General features: G+C 35.3%; 1 protein-coding gene across 1 annotated transcript in view; it reads left to right on the plus strand.

Moving 5' to 3' along the window:
* The window catches only part of DPYD (dihydropyrimidine dehydrogenase), an 856,217-nt gene that overhangs the window by 387,586 nt on the left and 444,373 nt on the right, over positions 1–24,258 (plus strand). Inside the window, exon 12 of the mRNA XM_039460876.2 lies at positions 7,881–8,065. Within this exon, the coding sequence (XP_039316810.1) occupies positions 7,881–8,065 (185 nt within the window). The remainder of the gene's footprint in view (positions 1–7,880; positions 8,066–24,258) is intronic.

The raw sequence follows: 24,258 nt of genomic DNA on the forward strand, positions 1-24,258 counted from the left end.
AAAAAATACGTTAGATTCCTCTTATATGCCAAGTATATGCTAGATGCTGGGGAAGTGGCTGACTTAAATATATTCTCTGAACTTAGGAGTGGTAGAGGTAAAACAAATAATTGAAATAAAGTCACACAGTGCCTAGTGTAACCGAAAGTCCTTAGTGATTAATTCATCAGAAAGCGGGGAAAAGGGTTTCGTTGGAAGAGATGCTCTCAAGGCTGAATCTGTGACGCTAGCCAAGACTAGAATTCTTTGCTGTTCCTATTTTCATTTTAGTTACTTTCATGATCCCCAGTGATGAATTTTAAGAAACTGTGGTGAGTCTATTTATTCTAGCTTTGTCTTGCCCCTACACCCAAAGTCAGAAGCAGCAGGACTTTGGAGACAGAAATAATTGGGTTCAATACTGTCTCTGCCACCTCTTGGCTTTATTGAGGATGACAATATCCACCTTCAAGAGTTCTTTTGTGATCTAATAAGATATTCTATGGAAACACCCAGCAATATGCCAGCCGTGTACTAGGGATCCATAAGTGCTGACTGATTATTTTTTTCTTTCTTTTTTTTTTGTTGCACGTTAGATTCTGGGGTACATGTGCAGATCATGCAGGATTGTTGCATAGGTACATACATGGCAATGTGGTTTGTTGCCTCCATCCTTTGTCACCTATATCTGGCATTTCTCTCTATGTTATCCCTCCCCAACCTCCCCACCCCCACCCACTGTGCTTCCCCTGGCCCTGTCTACAGACCCCAGTGTGTGATGCTCCCCTCCCTGTGTCCATGTGTTCTCATTGTTCAACATCTGCCTATAAGTGAGAACATGTGCTGTTTGATTTTCTGTTCTTGTGTTAGTTGGCTGAGAGTGATGTTTTATTTTTTCTAATGTTCTTCTTTAGTTGAGAGTGATGAAGTAACTAGGATAAAATTTTCATTGGATAGACTGGCACAACATATTAACTGACTGGCTGTTGAGATATTTGGAAACAAGATTCAAGAATTATACTAAGATTTGTACAATCCATTTTTAGTTTTGAATAAGGGAATAGGGGCCAGACGCAATGGCTCATGCCTATAGCCTGAGCTCTTTGAGTAACCAAGGCTGGCAGATCACTTGAGGTCAGGAGTTTGAGACCAGCCTGAACAACATGGTGAAACCCTATCCTACTAAAAATACAAAAATTAGCTGAGTGTGGTGGCACGTGCCTATAATCCCAGCTACTTGGGAGGCTGAGATATGAGAATCACTTGAACCAGGGAGGGGAAGGTTGTGGTGAAGGGTGGTCACACCACTGCACTACAGACTAGGTGACAAAGCAAGACTCCCATCTCAAAAAAAAAAAAAAAGAATAGGAAAAAGCAACAGTGATGATGCAAAACTCATCATGAGGACAGGTGGAAAAGCAGAAGGTATGATGTCACAGAAGCCAAGCTAAAAGACTTTCATGAGGAGGAAGTGGTTATCTGTTGAATTTTGCTGAGAAATCAAGGACCACAACAAGGAGGAGGTGCATTAGGTGCCTGCCCAACTTTGCCTTTGCATTACCCTAAGAGTAAGGACCTCCTTAAATTTGCTTTTGGCTGCCTCACCCACCTCACCCTGTTTCAGATACTGAAGTAAGATGACTACTGAGAAGAATCACTGGACTTGGCAACCTGGAACTAATTACTCATCTCATTGAAAAGAGTTTTAGTGAAGCTTTGGAGGGAAATGCAGATCTGGAGTGGTATTAAATTGGGAGGTACTAGTGTACACATGTGTACCTACATATGGGAAAACTCTAATTTGCAGAGAGTGACTGATAATAGAGAAAAGAGTGGATATAGCGTAAGGGGCAAACTTTCCACCAGGTAAAAGGAAAGGCTCATTGGGCCCATGTGGAGAAACTAGCCTCTGATAGGAGGTAGAGTTCCTTAGTGGTATTAAAAAGGAAGAAAGAGAGTGAAGGTATAGATCCAGCAGATTTGTAGTTTGCTGATGGGAAGACAAGAGAGTTCCCATGTGATAGCTTTTATATTCTCTATGAAATGTGAGACGAGACTTTCTCCTGACAGTGGGGGCAAGAGAAAGGAGTCAGGTCTATAGAAGGTTTGAGAAGTGAAGCAAAGGTATATTTGGTGCTCACGATGAGTAGAAGAGGTGAAAGAGTAAGATCATCAATAATAAATCATGAGATGGGAAGGCCCAGAGGAAGCTTGTGAACTTAGTTTTGGATGTGATGATTTGGAAGGGGCATTAGAGCATTCAGGTTATAGTCTTAAACAGGCATCCATAAATGCCAGAATGAAAGGAAGAGCTCAAGGGAGAGTTTGTGGCCATCTTTATAGAGATGCAATTGAAAGCCCCAAATGACTATGATTTCTGACAGAGAAAGTGCAGTGGACTGGGTATTTGAGAGCTAAGAAGAATAAAATGAAGAAGAGAGAAGGGGTTCTAGCCCAAGAAGAACAGTTTAAAGGTGAGCAGAGCCTGGGTAGAGTAGCGTTCTGCAAATCAAAGAAGGAGATCAGAGTTAATGCCATTCAGCTGTTGGATGCTACAGAAAGGCAAAAGGCTGAAAACTAAGGTCACAGAATTTGGTGACCATGGAGACCATACTTTCATTAGAGGAATAATTTGGTGGTGAGAAAAGTAAGCAGCCCGAGTATATGATTGAGAAATCAGGTAAAGGAAAATATAAGAATTGCAGTGAGAAAAGAGAACCATGTCAGAAACAAAGTTTTTCCAAATAGGAGAGGAGAGGAAAAAATGACAAATAAAATATACTAAAAAAAAGTAAGAGACAATATTTGAGGACCTGGAGGAGCAGGAAGGTATAGAATCAAGGTTACCTTTTGAGAGGCTGGCAAAAGGAAAATGATGAATCTTCATTGTGGAGAGCATACTGATTAAAATACTTAGAGGTGGAAGGGAGATGTGAAGACAAAGCTCATGTCATCCAAACTTGATATTCTTAGTTGGAGGCATTCTCTGGTTCTGGTCCTTCCTTACCCCAGGTTATTCTATTTAAACAGAACTCTGATATCCTGGCCTTGTAATTAGAATGTATTTGATCTTGCTGAGATTTTGCTTTCAGCGCTGAATTACTGAGATTATTACCTCAGCTCGCCTTTTAGTTTCATTGTGCTTCCATACTACTGGGTAATAGGTTATGTAAAATTAAACAGCAAGGACATAGATAAATTCATCTATGTTTTCAAGGTATCATTTTATTGTAAATGTTGAAAGTTTTTATTCCCCAAATTGTTTTATAACATATCAAACTCTCCAAACAATACTAATAATCCTTCTTCATTATGATATCTGTTGTATTGTTTTATTGTTTATGGAGAATTACTTTATATTTGTGTACTAAAATATAACATTCTTGACATCTTTTTATAAATACTGAGAAATATACTTGTCATATGCTTGTGGGTTTCTCTTTTACATATATGACAGCACAGCTACATCAGTTTAATTGACCTTGGCAATCTGCATCTGCTAGTGATGTGTCCCTGAGGGACGGTTTCTGCAATTTTAAGCTGTGGCTTATTGAAGAACTTGTGTGTCACAATACCATTAAGTCTGTATAAAAAATCATTTCATGCATAACATTAAATTGACTAAAAGTTCCAATTTCAAAACCATTTCTTGTTATAAAGCTACCTCAGAGTGTCTTTGTTTTTTAAATAAGCTCATTTGAACATAGTAGTAATTAAAGCAGACAATTAACATAAATCTTGAATGTTTGGTATGAATTAAGGACGTTTTCATTCTTTATAAAGACTGCATAAAATTCCAGGCACCATATCATTTAACAAATTTCTCTACCAATTGCAGAATAATATAGACTGTGAATAAGCATGTTTTGGGATTCTTTTTCAAGTTCTTTTTCTGTTCAACTGTGGAGCTCCTGGGACATATGCCATAGTCTTCATCAAGATGCAATCTCATGGAAATCTGTGAGAAAACTGTTCATGAACATAACAGAAAATCCTTCCCCCCCCCATTTTATAAACAAGAAAGGAATAATACAATCCTTCTATTAATATTCATTTAACACTTCATAGGAAACAGCAAGCAGTTATTTGGTTTGCAAATCTAAATATACATTTTTCATCCACTTATGCTTTCACTCCTTCCAAGCTGGGTAAAGACAGAACAGAAGATTTGCTTCTGAGATTTATTTTTATTGTATGCCAAGTTAAACGTAGCAAGCAGGGATGTAAAAGAGCTCTGAGGAGTTCATAGAACAGTTACAATGATAAGGATGATAGTCTTCCTCATAAGGACCAACTAAATAAATGAATTTCTTTCTGACAAATTACGAATAACATGTACATGATTTTTTTTCACTGAATCCTTGATTTGAGTTCAAAGCTAAAAAATACGACTAAATAATAAAAATAATGGCTATATTTTAAAAGAATTGTTGAAATTAGGAAAGGTATTTAGATCCATAATCAGATTCAGCAAAATTTCAATAAATTTAAGAATACTATATGGTTATTACATGTGCTTAAGTAGAGTCTGCTATATCTGTAAGGAAATGATCCCAACCATTTGATATTTCAGTTGTGATACAGTCATTCTTGGTGTTTAGTGCTACTGAAAGAAAACATTTCTGACCTGCTGTAGCATTGCTTATATTTATAAAAAGTCCATGTTCTATTTTCTGAGTGATCTTTTTGTAGATATTTGTAGGTATTAAAATAGATATAGATGATCTCTGTTTTGAGTGATGTTAATATCATAACCAGCTGTGTGATCTCTCAGTTTTTCTTTTTACTTCTGGAATGAAATTAGGAACATGTTAAACTTGAAGCTCTCCAAAATGAGCAGGAGGAAATCTGGTAGTTAATTTTCAAAAGGAGGCTGAGATGATTTTTAATATGAAAGAAAATCCTTTTCTATTTTAGAATAGAGTATCAAAGAATTGTTTGATTTTTAATGAGGTTAGCTGGATATTACAAATGATAAAATAATTAAAACAGTTGGTATTCAGCTTTAAGACTTCAAAGGATAAATCAAATATTGAGGAAATAAAGCATATTTTTAAAAGTATACATGAATATTATGAATGTTTAGGGACACATAATAGCACAATGAATATACAGTAGAAATGCCCGTGAACAGAAGAGCACTTTTGAATTCAAAAATGAATGCCCCTAGGGTGGCTTATGATGTTGGTGCTAAATATTTTAAGAAATGAAAAGTTACTTATTTAACTCAAAGTAACGTTTCCTGACTACTTATTGACTGAGTTTGTGACAGCTGGAGTGTTAAAGTGAATTGTTCTATGTACATTTTTTGCCTCCTAAAATATGGTAAAGCACATTCTTCAAGAACTTCAGTTTAATTTGTCAAGCATTTATGCAGCACCTCCTGTGTACAATTCACTGTGCTCAAGTTAAGATTCAAATTTTATGAGGCCTGAAGCTTATATAATTTGAGGGCTCTTCTTTAAGAAAAGGAAAATTCGTAAATTAGTCACAGGGTTTTGAAAGAGTCCCATTCAAGTGAAGGACCCTGATTTAAGGTTCAGTAACTTCACAATAGAGTTATCCCTTCATGTCTCTGGGGGCTTGGTTCCAGGATTCCCCATGAATACCAAAATCCATCTCTGCTCTCATGTCTGTTATAGAAAATGGTTTATTATTTGCATATAATATACACACATTCTCCCATATACTCTAAATCATCTTTATATTACTTATGATATATCTAATACAATGTAAATGCTGTATAAATAGTTAATATACTGTATTGTTTAGGGAACAATGGAAAGAAAAAAGTATGTACGTGTTCAGTACAGACTTAAACATTCTATTTTTCTCCCAAATATTTTCAGTGCACAGTTGACTGAATCCACAGATGTGGAACCTACAGATATGGAGGGTCAACTGTAAACATGTCTTCGACTCTAATTGATGTCATGGGACTCAGGGATAACTAAGGAATTATTCTTACCATGCCCAAGCTTAGAGTGAAATCTGTACTTAAATTTCAAGGATATTCGTGTAAAACATGAGATAAGTGTAAAAAGAAAAAAAAAAAGGCATTCATCTCCTAGTGATAAAAATTTGAATTTCTTATCTTTTAATAATAATCTTTATTTTGAATCTCTTATAGGCCAGTTTTGAAAACATACGGTCATTTCTGATAGAATTCATTTTTCGCCCTTGTCACTATTTATAAAGCTCATTACATATCTCATGCAATGACGGTGTGTTACAGTTGCCATTATTAAAATAGGTTGAATTGATGAGCCATACTCACTATTGACTTTCTTGCAACTCAAGTAACTGTCAACAGATGGTAGTGATGATCTGTTATGCAATAGGGAACAAATGATAAAGGTCTCTTTTCATGTGACCTTTAAAGACATTAGAAAAATTTCCTTAAAATGCCATTCTGCTTTGAAAATAATTACATGAATATTTAATTTTCCTCTAGATGAAAGATGAAAAAACAAATACAAACAGTAGAAGATTTTAAAATAAAAACCTGAGTATAATAGCCTTGACCCATCTACTCATTCATTCATTCATCCATCAATCCAACTGAGTGTCCCCTGCTCCAAGAACTGTAGTGTGCTCTAGGCAAGCAGTGTGGAAACATTCCTGTTCTCATGAAACCCACAATCTTGTGGGAAAAGCACAATCAACAGTAATCCCTCAATAATTTTCTGTATAACATTTTTAAGTAAAAAGCTACAAGTATGTACCAATATTTATTTTATTTTTATGTTTTGTTTTGTTTTTTATTTTACTCAGAAGAATCTGGTCTAGGTGTCAAAATAACATTTTTTTACATTTGGCTATTTTGCCGTATACTTGATTCATAAATCAATTAACAACTGACTTTTCCGTTCCAAAATCTCACAAGCTCTCTTCCTTTAGTTTAAGTTGTTATTAATATTTTCTCTTTTGAGTTTGAGTAAAGAATAAGGCTTACTCTGTATTAGATGATATGCTTAAAAATTATGACATCATTACCTGGAGAGAATGTTTTATTCTAAACACTGGCTTATTCAGTTTACTCCATCAAATAGGATGTTGCCCACCTTTCTTCATTTCTTCTCTTGCTCAACCCTTTCTCTAAATTGAATTCATTGATCTCTTCCAAATGTCAGAATTATGTTTTAGAAATGTTCTTTAGATATTTCTCTTAAAGAAACACAACCTGCTTCCTCTTCCATGACTCTTTGGGATTCATTGAAATGCAGCATATTACCAAATAATTGTAAAACTACTTTACAGAGCAATTTCCAAAAGGAACTAATGGTAATGCTTGCATTTGTTGCTTTTGACAAAACAAAGCAGAAATTGCTGACTAAATGTAACTATATACTAGATCCATTAAACTGCTAAATAGTAAGTGCAAATAATTTGATGAAAATATTAAATATTTTATCTCATTTTGCTTTATAAAATGTTTTGTTACAAAAGAGAGATTAGCCATTGACCTGAATTCATGATGTAACTTTCAAAAGTGACACACATGAACAAGTTTGGGATTATATGATTAGGAACAGATTTGTAAAAACAATGGTTATGAATAAAGTTTTAGAAAATGTACTTTGAATGTATATAAAAGGTTGTACTTTCCTTCTTTATAGATCCGTACTTCTTAGACATAAATGTCTACTCTGAAACACTGACCAAATCTGTGGTCTTTAATTCTTGTATGTGAAGTGAAGTTAAAGTTAAGTCGGTGCACTTTAAAAGTGTTGTTAACTTGAATATTTTTGAGCTTTTCATTTTTATAGTTTACTAAAAACAATTTTTTTGAATCTCTGGAACAATAACTAAATCGTATTTTTTTTTTAATTTTAACATTATTATTATGGAATTGTCTGTTGATTAGTAATTGTCTATTGTTTTTTACTTTTTTTTTCCAGTAAAAGAAGCCTTGAGTCCTATAAAATTTAACAGATGGGGTCTCCCAGAAGTAGATCCAGAAACGATGCAAACCAGTGAACCGTGGGTGTTTGCAGGTGGTGATGTTGTTGGTTTGGCTAACACTACAGTGGAATCAGTGAATGATGGAAAGCAAGCTTCTTGGTACATTCACAAATATATACAGGTAGGAATTTGCTAACATTTCCACTTAATTCTTCTCCAGTGGATAAGTACTTCATTTATTTTTGATACTCACCTGTAAGAGATTTTCTATAAGCTATATAACAAGCATATATAAAATATGTCACATACATATTTACTTGGATAAAAATTTTAAAATGTGGACTAGGTAGTAGAACTGTTTAGTTGATTAAAAATTGGGCCAGACACGCTACCTTATACCTATAATCCCAGCAATTTAGAAGGCTGAAGCGGGAGGATTGCTTGAGCCCAGGAGTTCGAGACTAGCCTGGGCAACATAGGAAGATCCCATCTCTACAAAAAATAAAAAATTAGATGGGCATGGTGGCACATGCCTCTGGTCCAAGCTTCTTGGGAAGCTGAGGTGGGAGGATTGCTTGAGCCCAGGAGATCAAGGCAGCAGTAATCTACAATCATGCCACTTGCACTTCATCCTGGACAACAGAGAGACCTTGCCTCAAAAAAAAAAAAAAAAAAAAGAAAGAAAGAAAAAATTTATTATGCATTCCTACCATTTGAGTACTGTAAAGTCATTAGTCCTGTTGTGTTCAAAATGTTTATGAATGGCTTAAATACATAGATCCTACACTTTTCAAATCTGATGATATATAATATGATAGGATGTAGAATCTACATTAATTACAATATTATAAGTAATTATAATAGTGCAAAAAATGGTTTGATCTGTTCATTTGGACCAGATAATGTCCTATTTCCCAAACTCTATGCACCTAAGTGGAAAGAAAACAAATGTTCTATAAATTTCAGTTGTAATTTTATTTTTTAAATTTTTATTCATTCGTTTTTGTTTTTTGAGACAGAGCCACTCTGATGCCCAGGTTGGAGTGCAGTGGCACCATCTTGGTTCGCTGCAGCCTTCGCCTCCTGGGTTCAAACAATTCTCATGCCTCATCCCCCGAGTAGCTGGTACCATAGGTGCATGCCATCACACCTGGCTAATTTTTGTACTTTTAGTAGAGATGGGGTTTCAATATGTTGTGAAGCTGGTCTGAAATTCCTAGCCTCAAGTGATCCACCCACGTCAGCCTCCCAAAGTGCTGGGATTACAGGCATGAGCTACCGTGCCGAGACTTCAGTTGTAATTTTTGAAAACGATTTAGTTTTATGATAAAATGCAGAATGTGAAAGGATGAGATGTGAAGTTGAGCATTCTTTGGTACAATGACTGTGGTCTTGGAGAAGAAAGGTTTAACTACCAGATCTCAGTAGCTTACTTTCTGACTAAATGCTTTGTTTTCTTTAGGTTCTATGATTTAATTAAATGTAGATTTACATTTAATTAAATTCTGAGTATTTTATGAGGACCACTCACTTAGTAGGTTTGAACCTGGAAATAAAAAATGTTTAATACTGGAGTTATTTAACAGTTACCTCATTTACGTAAAATGTTCCTGGAAATTTTGCTCTTGTTAATAAAATTTTTATTCTTTCTTTCCTATTCAGGAAAGACGCTGCTCATACCATGCTCTTTTACCACTCTTGTTTTAGTTTCTTTTTTATTTCCCACATGGTAACAAAATTCACTTTACCTATAATGCTTCCTTTAATTTCTTCCTCTTTTCCATGACCATTTTGTCTATTCTAATTGCAATTCTCATGTTTGCGTAACTAACACAGTACCTACTTATTTGCTAGGTAGGGCCTGGGCTTGACACTGATTATGTCATCATTTAAAGTTTGAATCACCTACCTACTTCCACCTCCTCCTTGGCATCTTTGAGTAGTGGGGCTTGAGATACTAGGTCTGGGCCAAAGCATGGTGTCCCAGAAATGTAGGAATCTCAAAATGAGTAAGGTAACTGGGAGACAGAAGTGGGAGGATCCCTTGAGCCCAGGAGTTGGAGGCTGTAGTGAGCTATGATCACACCATTGCACTCGAGCCTGGGTAACAGAGTGAGACCTCAACTTTAAACAACAACAACAACAGAAACAACAGCAATGAAAGACAGAGAAAGAGAGAGAGAGCGCACGCGCGAGAGAGCACCAGGCGGGTTTTGCAAAGAGACAAAGCTTTGATTTAGGAAGTAGCATCCAGGGAGGTGCCAAGTCTAAGATATAAAGATTTTAAAAAGTTATAAATCAAAAGGGACTACGCTAGGCAAGGAAAGGAATAAAAAAAGGGGAACACAGTTTGAACAGAGATACTGGGAAACCCAAAGGAGACAAGTTGGCGAGTGGCTCAAGCAACAGTCTCTGCAGTGACTAAAGGATAGATAGCAGCAATATGCTTTACTAAGTGTTTACGGCCTTAGAGGAAGCAGCTCGGGACAGCTACTGGAAGTGGATAGTTCCCCACATTGGCTCCTGCATTTTTCTGCCCTCAAACCTATCTCCCTGTTTTTATTTTCTCATTCTACCCTTATTTTCAGAGTACATTCACAGTTTTTAATCTAACCTTCTGCTCTAAAACTCTCTAATCTGTACCTCCAGCAGGATACTGTCTTGCCTAATCCAGCTGTCTACTGGACATCTTCCCTTGTGTGTCTAATCTACTTTTCATATTCACTAAACATTTTCATGTAAATGTCTAACCTACACTTCAGATTCACTGCTTTTAAACCAAACATCCCTTTCCAACTTGCTCCAACTCCAGTATTTGACATTTTTTATTTCCAGGTTCAGACCTACTAAGTTAGTGGTCCTCAAAAATTACTCAGAATAATTAAATTTTCAACATCAAATTGGAAATTAATACAGTACTTATGGCTTATTTACTGAGTAAAAATATTAAAACAAAAGAAACGGACATGTATTTACATAAATTAATTAGGACGCTTTATGAAAAAGTTCGGAAAGGATACAGTCTCAGAATAAGAGATACTCTCAAGAAAGTACAGTTAAAAGATTTACACTGGTTCACATACACAACACACATATTTTTGTTATTATAAGACAACATTTTTATACTTAGCTGTATTTACCAACTGCTTATATAAGTGTTATTCTTCCCTCTCTTGTATGTAACTGGTCAATTCTTTTTCTATCTCTTAAAAACTCTTTTATATTCTTATTTTAGTTTGCTTATCTTTTGTGTGGACTTATAATTTTTGATTGACTAGAAATATTACTGAGTGTCCTGCTAGCTGCTTTAAGAAATGAAATTGGAATAGGGGATAAAAGTAGAGGTTCTTGTGTTAGGCCAGGTGAAGCCCAGTGAACGTGTGAATTCACAGTGAAAACAGTGCGAGAGCCGGGAAACTAAAAAGACTTGAAAAGGTGAAATTGAACACAGGTCAGTGGAGGATGGCTTGTTTTTGATTTTTATCCTAAATATTTAAATCCATTTATATATTTTTAAGTCAAAATGCATAAACAATACTTAAATATATTTATGATTGTAGTTTGATAGTGTTTCACAATAACATGCTAAAGGATTCTGAATGGTTCTTTTCTGTCTACTTCACTGGCATCTTGTAACTTCCCTGAATCTAGTAAATGTGTACTGGAGAAAGAAAGAATGATTATTTTACTTCCGTGAAAGGAGAGAAACAGACCTATAGGTATAATGAAGAAAAACATGCATGTGCTCTAAAAACACATACTGCTAGGAATGATAGTGTTTGATATATAAACTATACATCCTGCCCTGTAAGAGTTTTGGACTTAGCTGAAGGATTCAGACTTGTCAAACTAAGCGTTGAATTACATTTTAAAATGGAGTAGAGATGGAAGGTAGGTAAAAATCTCTGTCAAGTAAAATCAGTATTTCCACCTTCCTACCAGGATGTTGGATGCAAATTCCTAAGCAGTGTCAAGGCTAACAAGGTACATATAGACAAAGTGGGATTTTCTCTCTGCACATTTTCATTATCTTAGTTCTGGCGTCTATCACCTCTCTTGAAATTGCCTCCACTTTCTCTCCTGTCAAATCCAATGCCCCTACACTGCAGCCAGAGGCATCTTTCTAGAATATCAGTTGAATCCTAATTTGCTCATTTAAAACACTTTAATGACTGTTCTTCACACTCAAGGTAATGACCAAACATCTTTATATATATATATGTGTGTGTGTGTGTGTGTGTGTGTGTGTATTGCATTTTATGTTCTGGGGTACATGTAAAGAATGTGCAGGATTGTTGCATAGGTACACATGGCAATGTGGTTTGCTTCCTTCATCCCCATCACCTATATCTGGCATTTCTCCCCATGTTATCCCTCCCCAACTCCCTACCCTACACTGTCTCTCCCCTAGTCTCCCCTCAACAGACCCCAGTGTGTGATGCTCCCCTCCCTGTGTCCATGTGTTCTCATTGTTCAACACCCACCAATGAGTGAGAACATGCAGTGCTTGATTCTCTGCTCCTGTGTCAGTTTGTTGAGAATGATGGTTTCCAGATTCATCCACGTCCCTACACAGGACACGAATTCATCATTTTTTATGGCTGCATAGTATTCTATAGTGTATATGTGCCACATTTTCCCTGTCCTGTCTATCACTGATGGGCATTTGGGTTTGTTCCAAGTCTTTGGTATTGTAAACAGTGCTGAAATGAATATACGTGTGCATGTGTCCTTATAATAGAACGATTTATAATACTTTGGATATATACCCTGTAATGGGATTGCTGGATCAAATGGAATTTCTATTTCTAGGTCCTTGAGGAATTGCCACACTGTCTTTCACAATGGTTGAACTAGTTTACACTCCCACCAACAGTGTAAAAGTTTTCATATTTCTCCACATCCTCTCCAGCATCTGTTGTGTCCAGATTTTTGATGATCACCATTCTAACTGGCGTGAGATGGTATCTCAATGTAGTTTTGATTTGCGTTTCTCTAATGACTAGTGGTGATGAGCATTTTTTCATATGTTTCTTGGCCTCATATAGGTCTTCTTTTGAAAAGTGTCTATTCATATTCTATTCATATCCTTTGCCCACTTTTGAATGGTTTTGTTTGTTTATTCATTGTAAATTTGTTTTAGTTCTTTGTAGATTTTGGATATTAGCCCTTTGTCAGATGGGTAGATTGCAAAAACTTTTTCCCATTCTGTTGGTTGCTGGTTCACTCTAATGATTGTTTCTTTTGCTGGGCAGAAACTCTGGAGTGTAATTAGATCTCATTGTCTATTTCGGCTTTTGTTGCCAATGCTTTTGGTATTTTAATCATGAAGTCCTTGCCTATGCCTATGTCCTGAATGGTTTTGCCTAGGTTTTCTTCTAAGGTTTTTATGGTGTTAGGTCTTATGTTTGTCTTTAATCCATCTGGAGTTAATTTTGGTGTAAGGTATCAGGAAGGGGTCCTGTTTCTGCTTTCTGCACATGGCTAGCCAGTTTTCCCTACTCCATTTATTAAACAGGGAATCCTTTCCCCATTGCTTGTTTTTGTCAGGTTTGTCAAATATCAGATGGTTGTAGATGTGTGGCATTGCCTCCGAGGCCTCTGTTCTGTTCCATTGATGACCAAACTTCTTAGCTTTGAGATGCTGTTTTGAATGTTCCCCAGCATACCAAGATTTCTCCTGAATCTGGGCCTTTCCCCGACTCTACTCATTTCTCGCTGGTTGAGTCCCACTTGTCCTTCAGGTTTGGCTTCCTCTTTCTCCTCCAGAGAGTTTGTGACATGAACTTCCTGTGTGCTCCTTGTTTGAAGCCTGCTTACTGGTCTGTCTTTGCACAAGCCAGGAACCATATTTGTTATTGCTATATCCTCTAAATAAAGTATTCATATGTTAAGTAGGAAAAATAAGCAGAGTGGAATAATTTATCTTAAATACATTTAAGGAGAGTTAAGAAAACTAATGAGTTTATTATCACTATAAATATTGTTTTCTCACAAATCATTTGTTAAGAAAAATCTCTTTAATGTCTCTAGTATGCTTCACAACTAAGGCTTATGACACTTTGTCTTATATTTAACATTAGTTTGTTGTGGGAGAAAATATAACACTGGATAGCATATTTTAAAAAATGATAAACTCATTACAGTATTAATTAATGCATGCAATTGGTGTTTAGAATTTCTTTGTAAATGCTTTTTCAGATAAATGTGATTATTTGAAGACATTTATGTTGGTATTTCAATAATTCCCACAGTTGTCTGAGGAGAGCTTCCCTTAAATTTTATTAGTTACTTTGCTCTATTACCACTTATTAAGTAATAGCTGTTGGGCCCAACACTTGACTTTGGGAGGGTACCAGAATACATAAATAAATATATATTTATTTATGTATAAATAAAACCAGTATAATATAGTAGCTATACATCTGGGCTCTGAACTAAAGAGAAGACATCAGATCCAGTTCCAACACTTTCAAATCATGTTACTTTGGACAGGTTACTTCATCTTTCCAGGGCATGGTCTTCTCAGGGGTGAATAAGCAATTATAAATTACTGTTATTACTTAAAATAATAATTAGAGTTGCCATCCTCTTGAGTCTTGGAGAAGATTATGAGAGAAAGTATGGAAAGCTCTTGGTATAGACCAAGCTTTGTGAATATTTGCTGCCATTGTGGGTTATTAGAAATCATTCATCCTGGATCGTTAAAATGAGATCAGAAAAAGAAATGGCAAATAGGAGATCTGAATAGAAATCTGGTGTATAGAGTCTTAACAGATGACTCTTGAAATAGGATATTTTAAGTAATTACAAAAGCATTTTATTTAGCCATTAATTTATTCATCCACATACGTCAATCCTTCCAAGTAATCCATGTGTGAATTAATTCATTCATTAAAAAAATACGTTTTAAAAAGTAATGGATATAGATAGCACCAATTATTAGATTTATATTTTCAATTAAGAATTTCATTGTCTGGTAAGAAAGTTGTGTAAGTAGGCCTTATACAACATATTTAGCACAATAATAAAAACATAAAGTTACAGAGGTAACATGGGAGAGATCATGACTGATTCCTTCTGGATGTGGGTATTAGGATGTGGAATCAGCAAGGACATCATGAACAACAAGGTACAAATTTTAAAAAGAATCAGAAAAATTAGAATAATACTGAGTAATTAGACTTGCTGGGATCTAAAGAAGGCTGCCGGATAAGATTTCATATGATGCTCACTGTACAAAGGTACCCAGACCAGGGTACAAGCTGGCTGAAATGTAGACCAAGCTTCACTAACCAAACGATAAAACCTTTGGTTGCGCTGCTTCTATACAGAGTAAGGAATACCTTCCTCGAATTTTCACAAAGATGTCCTCTCCTTGCTCCGTAAGTTGTTCACTGTGCAGCAGCTCCTTTTTATTTCACCAAAAAGCATAGTGTGGACTAATGGAAGCTCTGAATATAGAGATTATATAGGAAAAATGAGAGAAAGGTCTGTAATTATACCAGGACTAGAACATGGTGAGACTGCCCAGCTAGGAATTTAATTTGGAGTAGGTAATGTGGTAGGAATTGTTTACATATGAAAGTGATGGTGTCAGATCTGGTATTAATGTGAAGACAAGCATTTTCTGTTTGTCAGAATTTCCCTTCTTAAGTGTCATTATGTTATAACATTAAACTTACTCTTCTTTAATTGCTTTTACTAATAAATAATTCAATATTACTTCACCTTAATTGTTTATATTATGATATATAGAGTCCAGGCATACTTGTTTTCTTCTACCAAATCAAAAAGAATTGCTGAATATCAAGATAATTCTGGCAGTGTAACTAAAGAAAGAATTTTGAACTGAAAGAATGACTGTAGCTAAATGAATTCTTTAATTAGTTTAATTCCTTAATTTCTCTTTTCCTATGAAACCAAAATTAATGGTTTGTTGGTTATCAGAAAAAAATAAAATAGGAAATTGTAAAAAGGATACACATATAGATTAACTTTTTATTTTATTATATCATTTTATTTTATTATTTATTACATGAGAAGCCCATGACCGAAACTTATAATTTTAATTAAAGCATTCTCATCTTTCTTTTTCTTTTAACAAAATTCAGGGCCATGATGTTTTTAAATAAAATAGCCAGAGGTTTATTATGTATGTTATCTAAATCTATCTACAACATATTGTCTACCATTTTCATTTTTAAAATGTTACAAGGCCTTCAAGAATCACACAAAGCAACTTTCTAGATTTTTATGTTTGTCCTGTAGTCATTTCAGTTATTTGACCAACACCTAATTTGATAGCAATATTTTAAGTAATTAATTTTTATCATATCCTTTAAGAACATTCAACTTAGTTTTCACAGAATCAACCTTCTTTCCTTTTGCATCCATGTAACTAAACTAATTAATTTGTGCTTATTTGTTTACATTTATAAACAGAAATAGGGTAAGAGACGTACAACTGACTCTTTATAAGTACACAACTCAACTAATAAAAGCACAAAGTTTATAGGTATGTAAGGGTACCCTACTGGCTATAAAAAATCAGCATGACTTGGCCATCTTTTGTGTCTCATAGGAAAACAAGAGAAAGAAATAGTCCATTACCTCTGTCAGATGCAACCAACTTGGTTAAGAAAGCATGTGGAGGACCTCAGTTTCTTTATTACAAAAATACCAAATAGAAGACGTAATTAATATCCAATGTTATTAATTTATAAAAACACATGGCGATATTGTTAAATTTTGGTGTTTACCCTGTTTCCTGGCATACAACTACTAAAATCTTTGGAATCTCCAAAGTGATGAGTGCGTGCATGCATGCATGCATTTGTGTGTGTGTGTGTGTGTGTGTGTGTGTGTGTGTGTGTGTGTGTCTCTGTGTGTCTGTGTGTATGCTAATGAGTTGACTGATGGCCGACAACCCATGGGTAGCTACAGGATAGGGGCTGGTCACCAGAGTAACCAAGGCAGGATTAGGATTAGGACTTTCAGCCTTGCTCCCCAACCTCCGGTGAGAGGCGAGAGACTGAAAGTTAAGTTGATCAACAATGGCCAATGATCTAATCAATTATGCCTATGTTATGAACCTTCCATAAAAACCCAAAAGGACTAGGTTCAGAGAACTTTCCAATAGCCAAATATGGATGACAGAGGTGCTTCCAGGAAGGAAAACTAGAACATTTCATGTGCCAGGAAGATGGCACACCCCAGCTCCACAGGGACAGAAGCTTCTGTACTGGGGGCCCTTTCAGACCTTGTCCTCTGTATCTCTTCATCTGACTGTTGTGTTTGTATCCTTTAAAATATCCTTCGTATATAAACTGGTAAAAGTTTGTTGTTGCTGTTGTTTTTTTTTTTTGTTTGTTCCCTCGGTTCTGTAAGCTAACCAGTTAATCTAACCAAAGAGGGGGTTGTGGGAATCCCAGTTTATAGTTGGTTGTTTGTTTAGCAGTACACGTAGAATAACCTGGAGCTTGCAATTGGCATTTGAAGTGGTGGGGGGAAGTTTTGGGGACTGAGCTCTCAACCTGTAGGAACTGGTGCTGTCGTCACGTAGATAGTGTCAGAATGAGAGAGTGTCAGAATGGAGCCAAATTAGAAGGGCCTGTGTCCGCTATAAAATTGATTGCTTGGTGATGAGGAGAAATTCCCACACATCTGGTGTCAGAAGCATGTTATGAGACTTTAGTAGAGAAACTGAGTTTGTTTGTTTGTTTTGTTGTTGTTGTTGTTGTTGTTTTGAGATGGAGTCTTGCTCTGTAGCCCAGACTGGAGTTCAGTGGTGCGATCTCAGCTCACTGCAACCTCCACCTCCCAGGTCCTGATTCAAGCAATTCTCCTACCTCAGCCTCCCAAGTAGCTGGGATTACAGGCACAAGCCACCATGCCCAGCTAATTTTTGTATTTTTTAGTAGAGACAGGGTTTTACCATGTTGGCCAGTCTGGTCTTGAACTCCTGACCTTGTGATCCGCTGACCTCAACCTCCCAAAATGCTGGGATTACAGGCATGAGCCACCACACCCGACCGAAACTGGGTTTGTTTTATCCACTTACACAGCATTCAGAAGGCGGAGGACTTACTTTATTCTCGTACTAGCATATAAACGATTTGGTTGCAAAATGTGGATAGAAAAAGGCTATTTGGGTATCTCATTATATTATGTCTTCCTGCTGAGACAGGGCACAAATTAAATTATTCTAAATTATATTCCAAGATCAAAAGCTTATTGTCCCTGCAGTAGTCATGGTAGTCCTAAGAAGGAGCTCTTATAAACATGGAACATTTTGTCAAATAGAGTTGATCTATGTGGAAATTATAATCACAGTACTCACTGGTTTGATACATCGTTGGAGTTATTTTTTGCCATGTCATTATTCTTTTATTAAGAATTGTTTTCAGTTCACTCTACTTTAGATGCAACATTTTAAAAGCCACAATGTTTATTACCAGTAGTGGAAGGGAACAACTAAGTGTACTTGTTGCTGCTACGAAAGCAGTTGTGGTAGAAATATATATATTGAGAGACAAAAAATAAGAGTTATTAGTAGAAGGCTAAATATGGAATCAATAGGTAGAGGTAGAAATCCAAATTAAAAAATTTGTATTGCGCATCACTTTAAATATAGGTAAGAAATGAAAAAGAAAAGATCTATTTTGTTCAAAGTAGTATTCATTCCATGAAAATTAAACATTTACGGGAAAATGCAAAGTGTATAGAAGGAGGCATTGGGGCATCAAACTTAAAAAAATTTTGAGTACATATTTCTAAGTGACTTCAGGAGTCACTGCCTACTTAGTTACATACAGAATAATTGCAGTTGAATAGTTACAGAATATTACTTATTGGCAGCCATCATTTGAAGTCAACTTTCAACAACAATAAAAACAAAAAGTTAATTTAATTTTTTCATTGTTGGATAGGTTCAATATTTCTACCACTGTATATACATGAGTTTGCCTAAATATATGTTCCAAAATATTCTTCTATAAACTTTATTTTTATTAAAATATGCTGTATACCTATAGTAAGTATCCACATTAAGGTGTCTAATGTTTTGATTATTTCATTTATAAATCTATATTATTTCTTCTAATTTGTCAACCTCCTACTGAAACTAACTTTTGAGGCAGAATGATTTTAGAATAGATATACAAGACACATACACAAATGTTATGTAATGATACTGAATCTAAAATACATTCCTTAACCCAGTAAGCTCATGAAGCACAGGCTTCTTCAGTTTCTTCCTCTGCAGTGTTTTCCAGCTTAATGGTAGCTTATATCGTATATGATATAGAATTGAAAGTTGTAATGAAGTTCGTTAACAGTTACTGTGATTCTACTCAGGTGTATGTAGTGTATGGGTATATTTATCAGGTTCATCAAAACTATCATAGATGTCTTGCTTTGGTGACCTATTTTTTTACTGCTTACAATTTTTTGTGTGTATTTTCTTCTGGCTTGATTGAGGCACAAAAAAGTCACCAGTGGTTGAGGGAACTAAGTATCTCAGGGGATTGGTAATGAGATACAGAGCCTTTAACCTCTTGGTCACTAGTTCAAATCTGCCCCAGGTCGAGAGTGACAGAAAGTCATTACCATCTGATGGCAGTTCAATAGGCTGTGTGAAATGAATTTGTGATTTCAGGATCTAGTGGAGACAACTTCATGCCATAGGCCTGTAATAGAGTGAGTACAAGTGGTAGTTGAGATTTTAGTTTGAAGAGAAATGAAGAGTCTAGTCATTGCTAGATATTCCATCTTCTTTCTGTTAGCTGAGCTTTCTTTTGGTGAATTTGTGAATGGAATGGCATGAGAAAACTAGGTTTATACCTATGTTGGTTTGTGATTTGGGACCAAGAGGTGAACATCCATAGGAATCTTTATCTATCATTTTTACTAATGAGATACAATTCAGCATTACTAAATTGACTTTTTTTATTTTGAAACGGAGTTTTGCTCTTGTTGCCCAGACTGGAGTGCAATGATGCAATCTCAGCTCACCACAACCTCTGCCTCCTGGGTTCGAGCGATTTTCCTGCCTCAGCTGCCTGAGCAGCTGGGATTACAGGCATGCACCACCATACCCAGCTAATTTTGTATTTTTAGTAGAGACAAGGTTTCACCATGTTGGTCAGGCTGGTCTTGAACTTTTAAAAAGTGGTTGCAGTCTCAGATGGTGATTAATTCAAGATTGAAAGTTATATCATTCATGTCTCCTATTTCATCAATGCCCTCTGCATATATTTTTTAAATGTTTCAGTTTCCTTTTTAATCATAATATTAATTTCATCTAATGTGGGCATCTTACTGAACATTTAGAGAAGCCTGTTCATTCTTGTTAATCTTTGACTTGAAAAATACTTAGTTAAAAAACAAGAACGGACCATTGTAAAGACATTTAAAGACATGGAATTCCAAATTGAGTACCATACAAAAAGATCATTGTGATAAAATCTGTTTAAATTATGTGCATTCATATCAATAAATGAAAATTTTTACATTCTGTTACTTTTAGGGTTGAGATTATGTGAGGAATTTTGTCTTTCTACCATCTTTAATAAACTGTCATTTTATTAACAATTTCTGATTGGGGACATTTGACAGGAATTATCTTTCTTAACAGGAAAAAAAGCATGTTTATACCTGAAAGATTTATAAGATGACAGTATTTTAATAATGGCATATTTACTATTTTACTTTATGTTGGGGTCAGTGATTTTCAAAATGAATCTACAATTCTGTATTGTAAGAATTTTAAAGCCATCTTTAATAATGTTTATGATGTGGGAAAAAAACAAAGAATGATAATAACTCTGTCTCATGTTAAAGATTTCTGCTCTGAACAAAGATGAACAGTTGTTAAAAATACGACAGTCAAGGATTTTAGAAAACAAACTTACACGAACTTCTCTGTGTTGAAGTCCCTGTTACTTAGAAGACCTTCAGTCTCAACTTTAAGTAAAAGACACTTGTTATCATTATCATTGCTTAAAATATTACTTTTAATTCCACATCTTCAAAGGCATTCTTTTGCCCTGAAAAATACCAGTGATTTATACAATATCTGAAGAACTATGATTTGAGAATTAGAAATTTAAATTGCACAGGCTTAATATTAGAGTATTTCCGTTACCCTTTGCAGGTTTTGAGGCAGCTTATTCGACCTTACAGTCTCACCAGGAAGCTAATGGGAAAGCCTTGCAGCAATCTTCACAGGAAAGTTTCCAAATGTCAAGTGTCATCTTTCCAGCTGTTAGATGAATGGGTAGCCAAGAGGCATTTATTTGGGTGTGCAGCCCCTGTGAAATCTGGGTGAGGCAGGAGAAAAGGCTATAATTTGGTGTTTAGTTTACCAGCATTGATATAGTTGCAAATCTCATAGCCAGGCAAAGGATTTCATTTCGTGGTTTAATGATTGACAGCCAGCTGCTGTGTTCTTGCACTTAAAGAATAAAAATGCCTGAAAAAAAGGCATCATGGATATGTCATACTAATTTTTGAATCCTCTGCTGCTTCAGATAAAAACAATCTTATCAACAGAGCTGCCTTCTTCTTCTCTAAACCTCTTTCCAACTGAGAAGAGGCAGGCTTTTGAAATGACAACTGTATTAAAATCTTGAGACTTATTGAAAAAGTGTCCTTCGGTTTAAGATATATTGCAAACTCTTTAATTCCTGTGTTAAGAGAAGATTGATATAAATCATTGGCCACTGTCAGGTTGAAAAACAATGAATATCAATAAAAAGACAGTTTTAAATCATAATGGATTCAGCTTGAGATAGTGATAGCCTCCAAAAAATAATATTGAAGTATGTCATGGCTAAATGCTGTTTTTATGCTGTTTTCCACTGGGTCAGGATCATAGTGTTGAGATGACTTCAGGTCAGTCTCATGGGGGAACTGAGCCTTTAGACTTAACTAGTACCAGAAATGTATGTGATCTCATCTTTATCTCTTGCAATGGCAAGTAGTGAAGTTAAATTTGCTTACAGTCGTTGAAAAATTAAGTCTTTTTCAGTTGCTTATAAATAAACGTACAATAAACTCTATAGTACTCTCCACATAATTTTCCTCTTTGATAGTACATTCAAGTTAAACTGTGATGTGCTCTTTAGCTAACATTTTAAAATAATTATGCATCAGAGACTTGACACTTTTTCTATTAAAAATTCTACTAATAATGTGCATCTTCTTGTGTATAAAGGGGAATTTATTTTTTGTCACATCCATATGTTCTAAAAGGAAGTCAAGGAAAAAATGAGGAATGAGGTTGTACCTAATGGAGCTATCAAAACAAAACTATCTTGTTGGTGATAGAGGAAGAGAATACCCTGACTAATAAGTAATTTTAATGCCTTTTATTGACTTTGTATAGGTTCCAAAGTTTTATTAAATGGCAGTATTTGACCTGAAAAGCAATTTAAAATGAAATTGTCTTCATAAAGACAGAATATTTCCTTACCAATATAGCAGTAGATTGCTACTTCAGACAGAGATAACTAAAGATTAGAATGGGCAGAAAATGATAACTCTGAAAAATCTGATCCAATACTTAGGGAGTCTAACTTTAGTTAGTGTTGATGGAGTATGAAAGAAATTAACCACTGTCGTATGAATTGGTCCAAATAAACTGGAAGTGTTATGCAACCCATGCCAAATTTTCAATGCCCTAATGCATGGGGCCCTCTGGGTCTAATGACAATATATCACAATGAAATAAAACACCCAAAACCTGGAGTTTGCTGTGGAAAATTCAAATACAAAATAATGTAATTGGGAATTTTGATCAAAACTGTTTTCTTCTGAATTCAATGATCCAGTAAAATTGAATCTTAAACAAGTTGTGAAGGATCAGATCAAAAAAAATCCAGGATGGTATAATAGCACTCTGAAAGTCAAGCTGTCTGGGTTCGAATTCCGAATTAACTGCTCATTAATTCTGCCTTCGAACTTTTGGGAATATCATGTTGCCTTTTGGGTTTCTCATTTATGTCTCTGACACAGAACATTGCCATCTAAGAGGTGGAATTCCCAGCTCAAGGGCTTAACAACTTTTTAAATCTCTAATACGTTATCTTGAATCTCATTATTTTCATTCATGGAAGGGACAGAATTGTAATTTTATATGGTTCTAAAATCCAAATAATATATATTAAAAATCAGTCTAATTTATTGAATCCCATTATGGCTGATTATTTTTAGGGGCTTAGCATTCATATTATACTCAAAATTACCTCTGGAGTAACCATTTCTTCATTTTACAAACTGGAGAACTGTGCCAGGTTTGCTTGAGATGTAGTTGGCTATGAGTTAGGAAACTGAGGAACAGGATTTAAAAGGGTAAATTCACAAAGTAAGATAATTCACTCAGGAGAACACAATAATAATATAATTTTCTGAAAATGCTTCAAAAATTGTTAAATATCCTCAAAGAGATAAAGACAAGAATAACATCCAAAAAAAAAAAAAAAAAAAAAAACAAGAAAATGTAATACCTTTCATAAGGTGTTAAAACTAGCTAATGACAATACTGGGGCTAGACTGTTCTTTTCAATAACCAGCTTGCTTCTCCCTCATGATGTTCTTTTCTCTTATTCTGAGCTCCAGCTGAGCATGTGGAAGTCAGAACACATAAGTACGTTCCTACCAGTCATCAGAGAACTCTGCTCCAGAGTGAGGACAAATATTGGACTTTTTGTGATTCTTATAACCAATCCTTAGAATTTTACCTTATTTCATTTCAGATTGCTTCCTATATTTGGAACAGTCACTGTATGCCAGACAACATCCTGGGAGAGTGTAGCCTTCAAATAGATTTTTTTATTAGTTTGGTTCTCTGTTACATCCCTAGAACAATGGTTACCTTATCATTGGGGGTTGGCCAATGAAATGCCTGCCATATATAGGCACTTAATAAATGCGATTTGGAAATGTTTTAGATTATGGAGACACTGAGTTTAGGAAATGGATTTTACAAGTTCACTTGACTCATTGGTGATAAATAGTACCTTAGACTACTAAAAGATCTGGTGCTTGATGGTGGCGTAGAGTTACCATGGAAACAGAAAGATACAAATGAGCATGCTTGGGTTTTGTAGTTTTTCTCATTTGATCTTCACATCCTTCCCTATAGATATTGTTATTTCTATTTCCAAGTGACCTCTGGCTAACTATGCTGGTTTTCTCTTCACACTCTACTCTTACCTTAGTCTATTTCAGAGAATTCTCCTTCTAGAAATATAAGGGTTAGTAGGTTAACATAAAAGCAGGTATTGGCTAATATGTTGTTGACTTAACAATTTTGAGCTTTTTATTCCAAGGTTTAATATTTAACATCACTGCTGTCACCTTTCTTAAATG

This window comes from Saimiri boliviensis, chromosome 11 (assembly GCF_048565385.1).
Source record: "Saimiri boliviensis isolate mSaiBol1 chromosome 11, mSaiBol1.pri, whole genome shotgun sequence".
NCBI lineage: Eukaryota > Metazoa > Chordata > Mammalia > Primates > Cebidae > Saimiri > Saimiri boliviensis.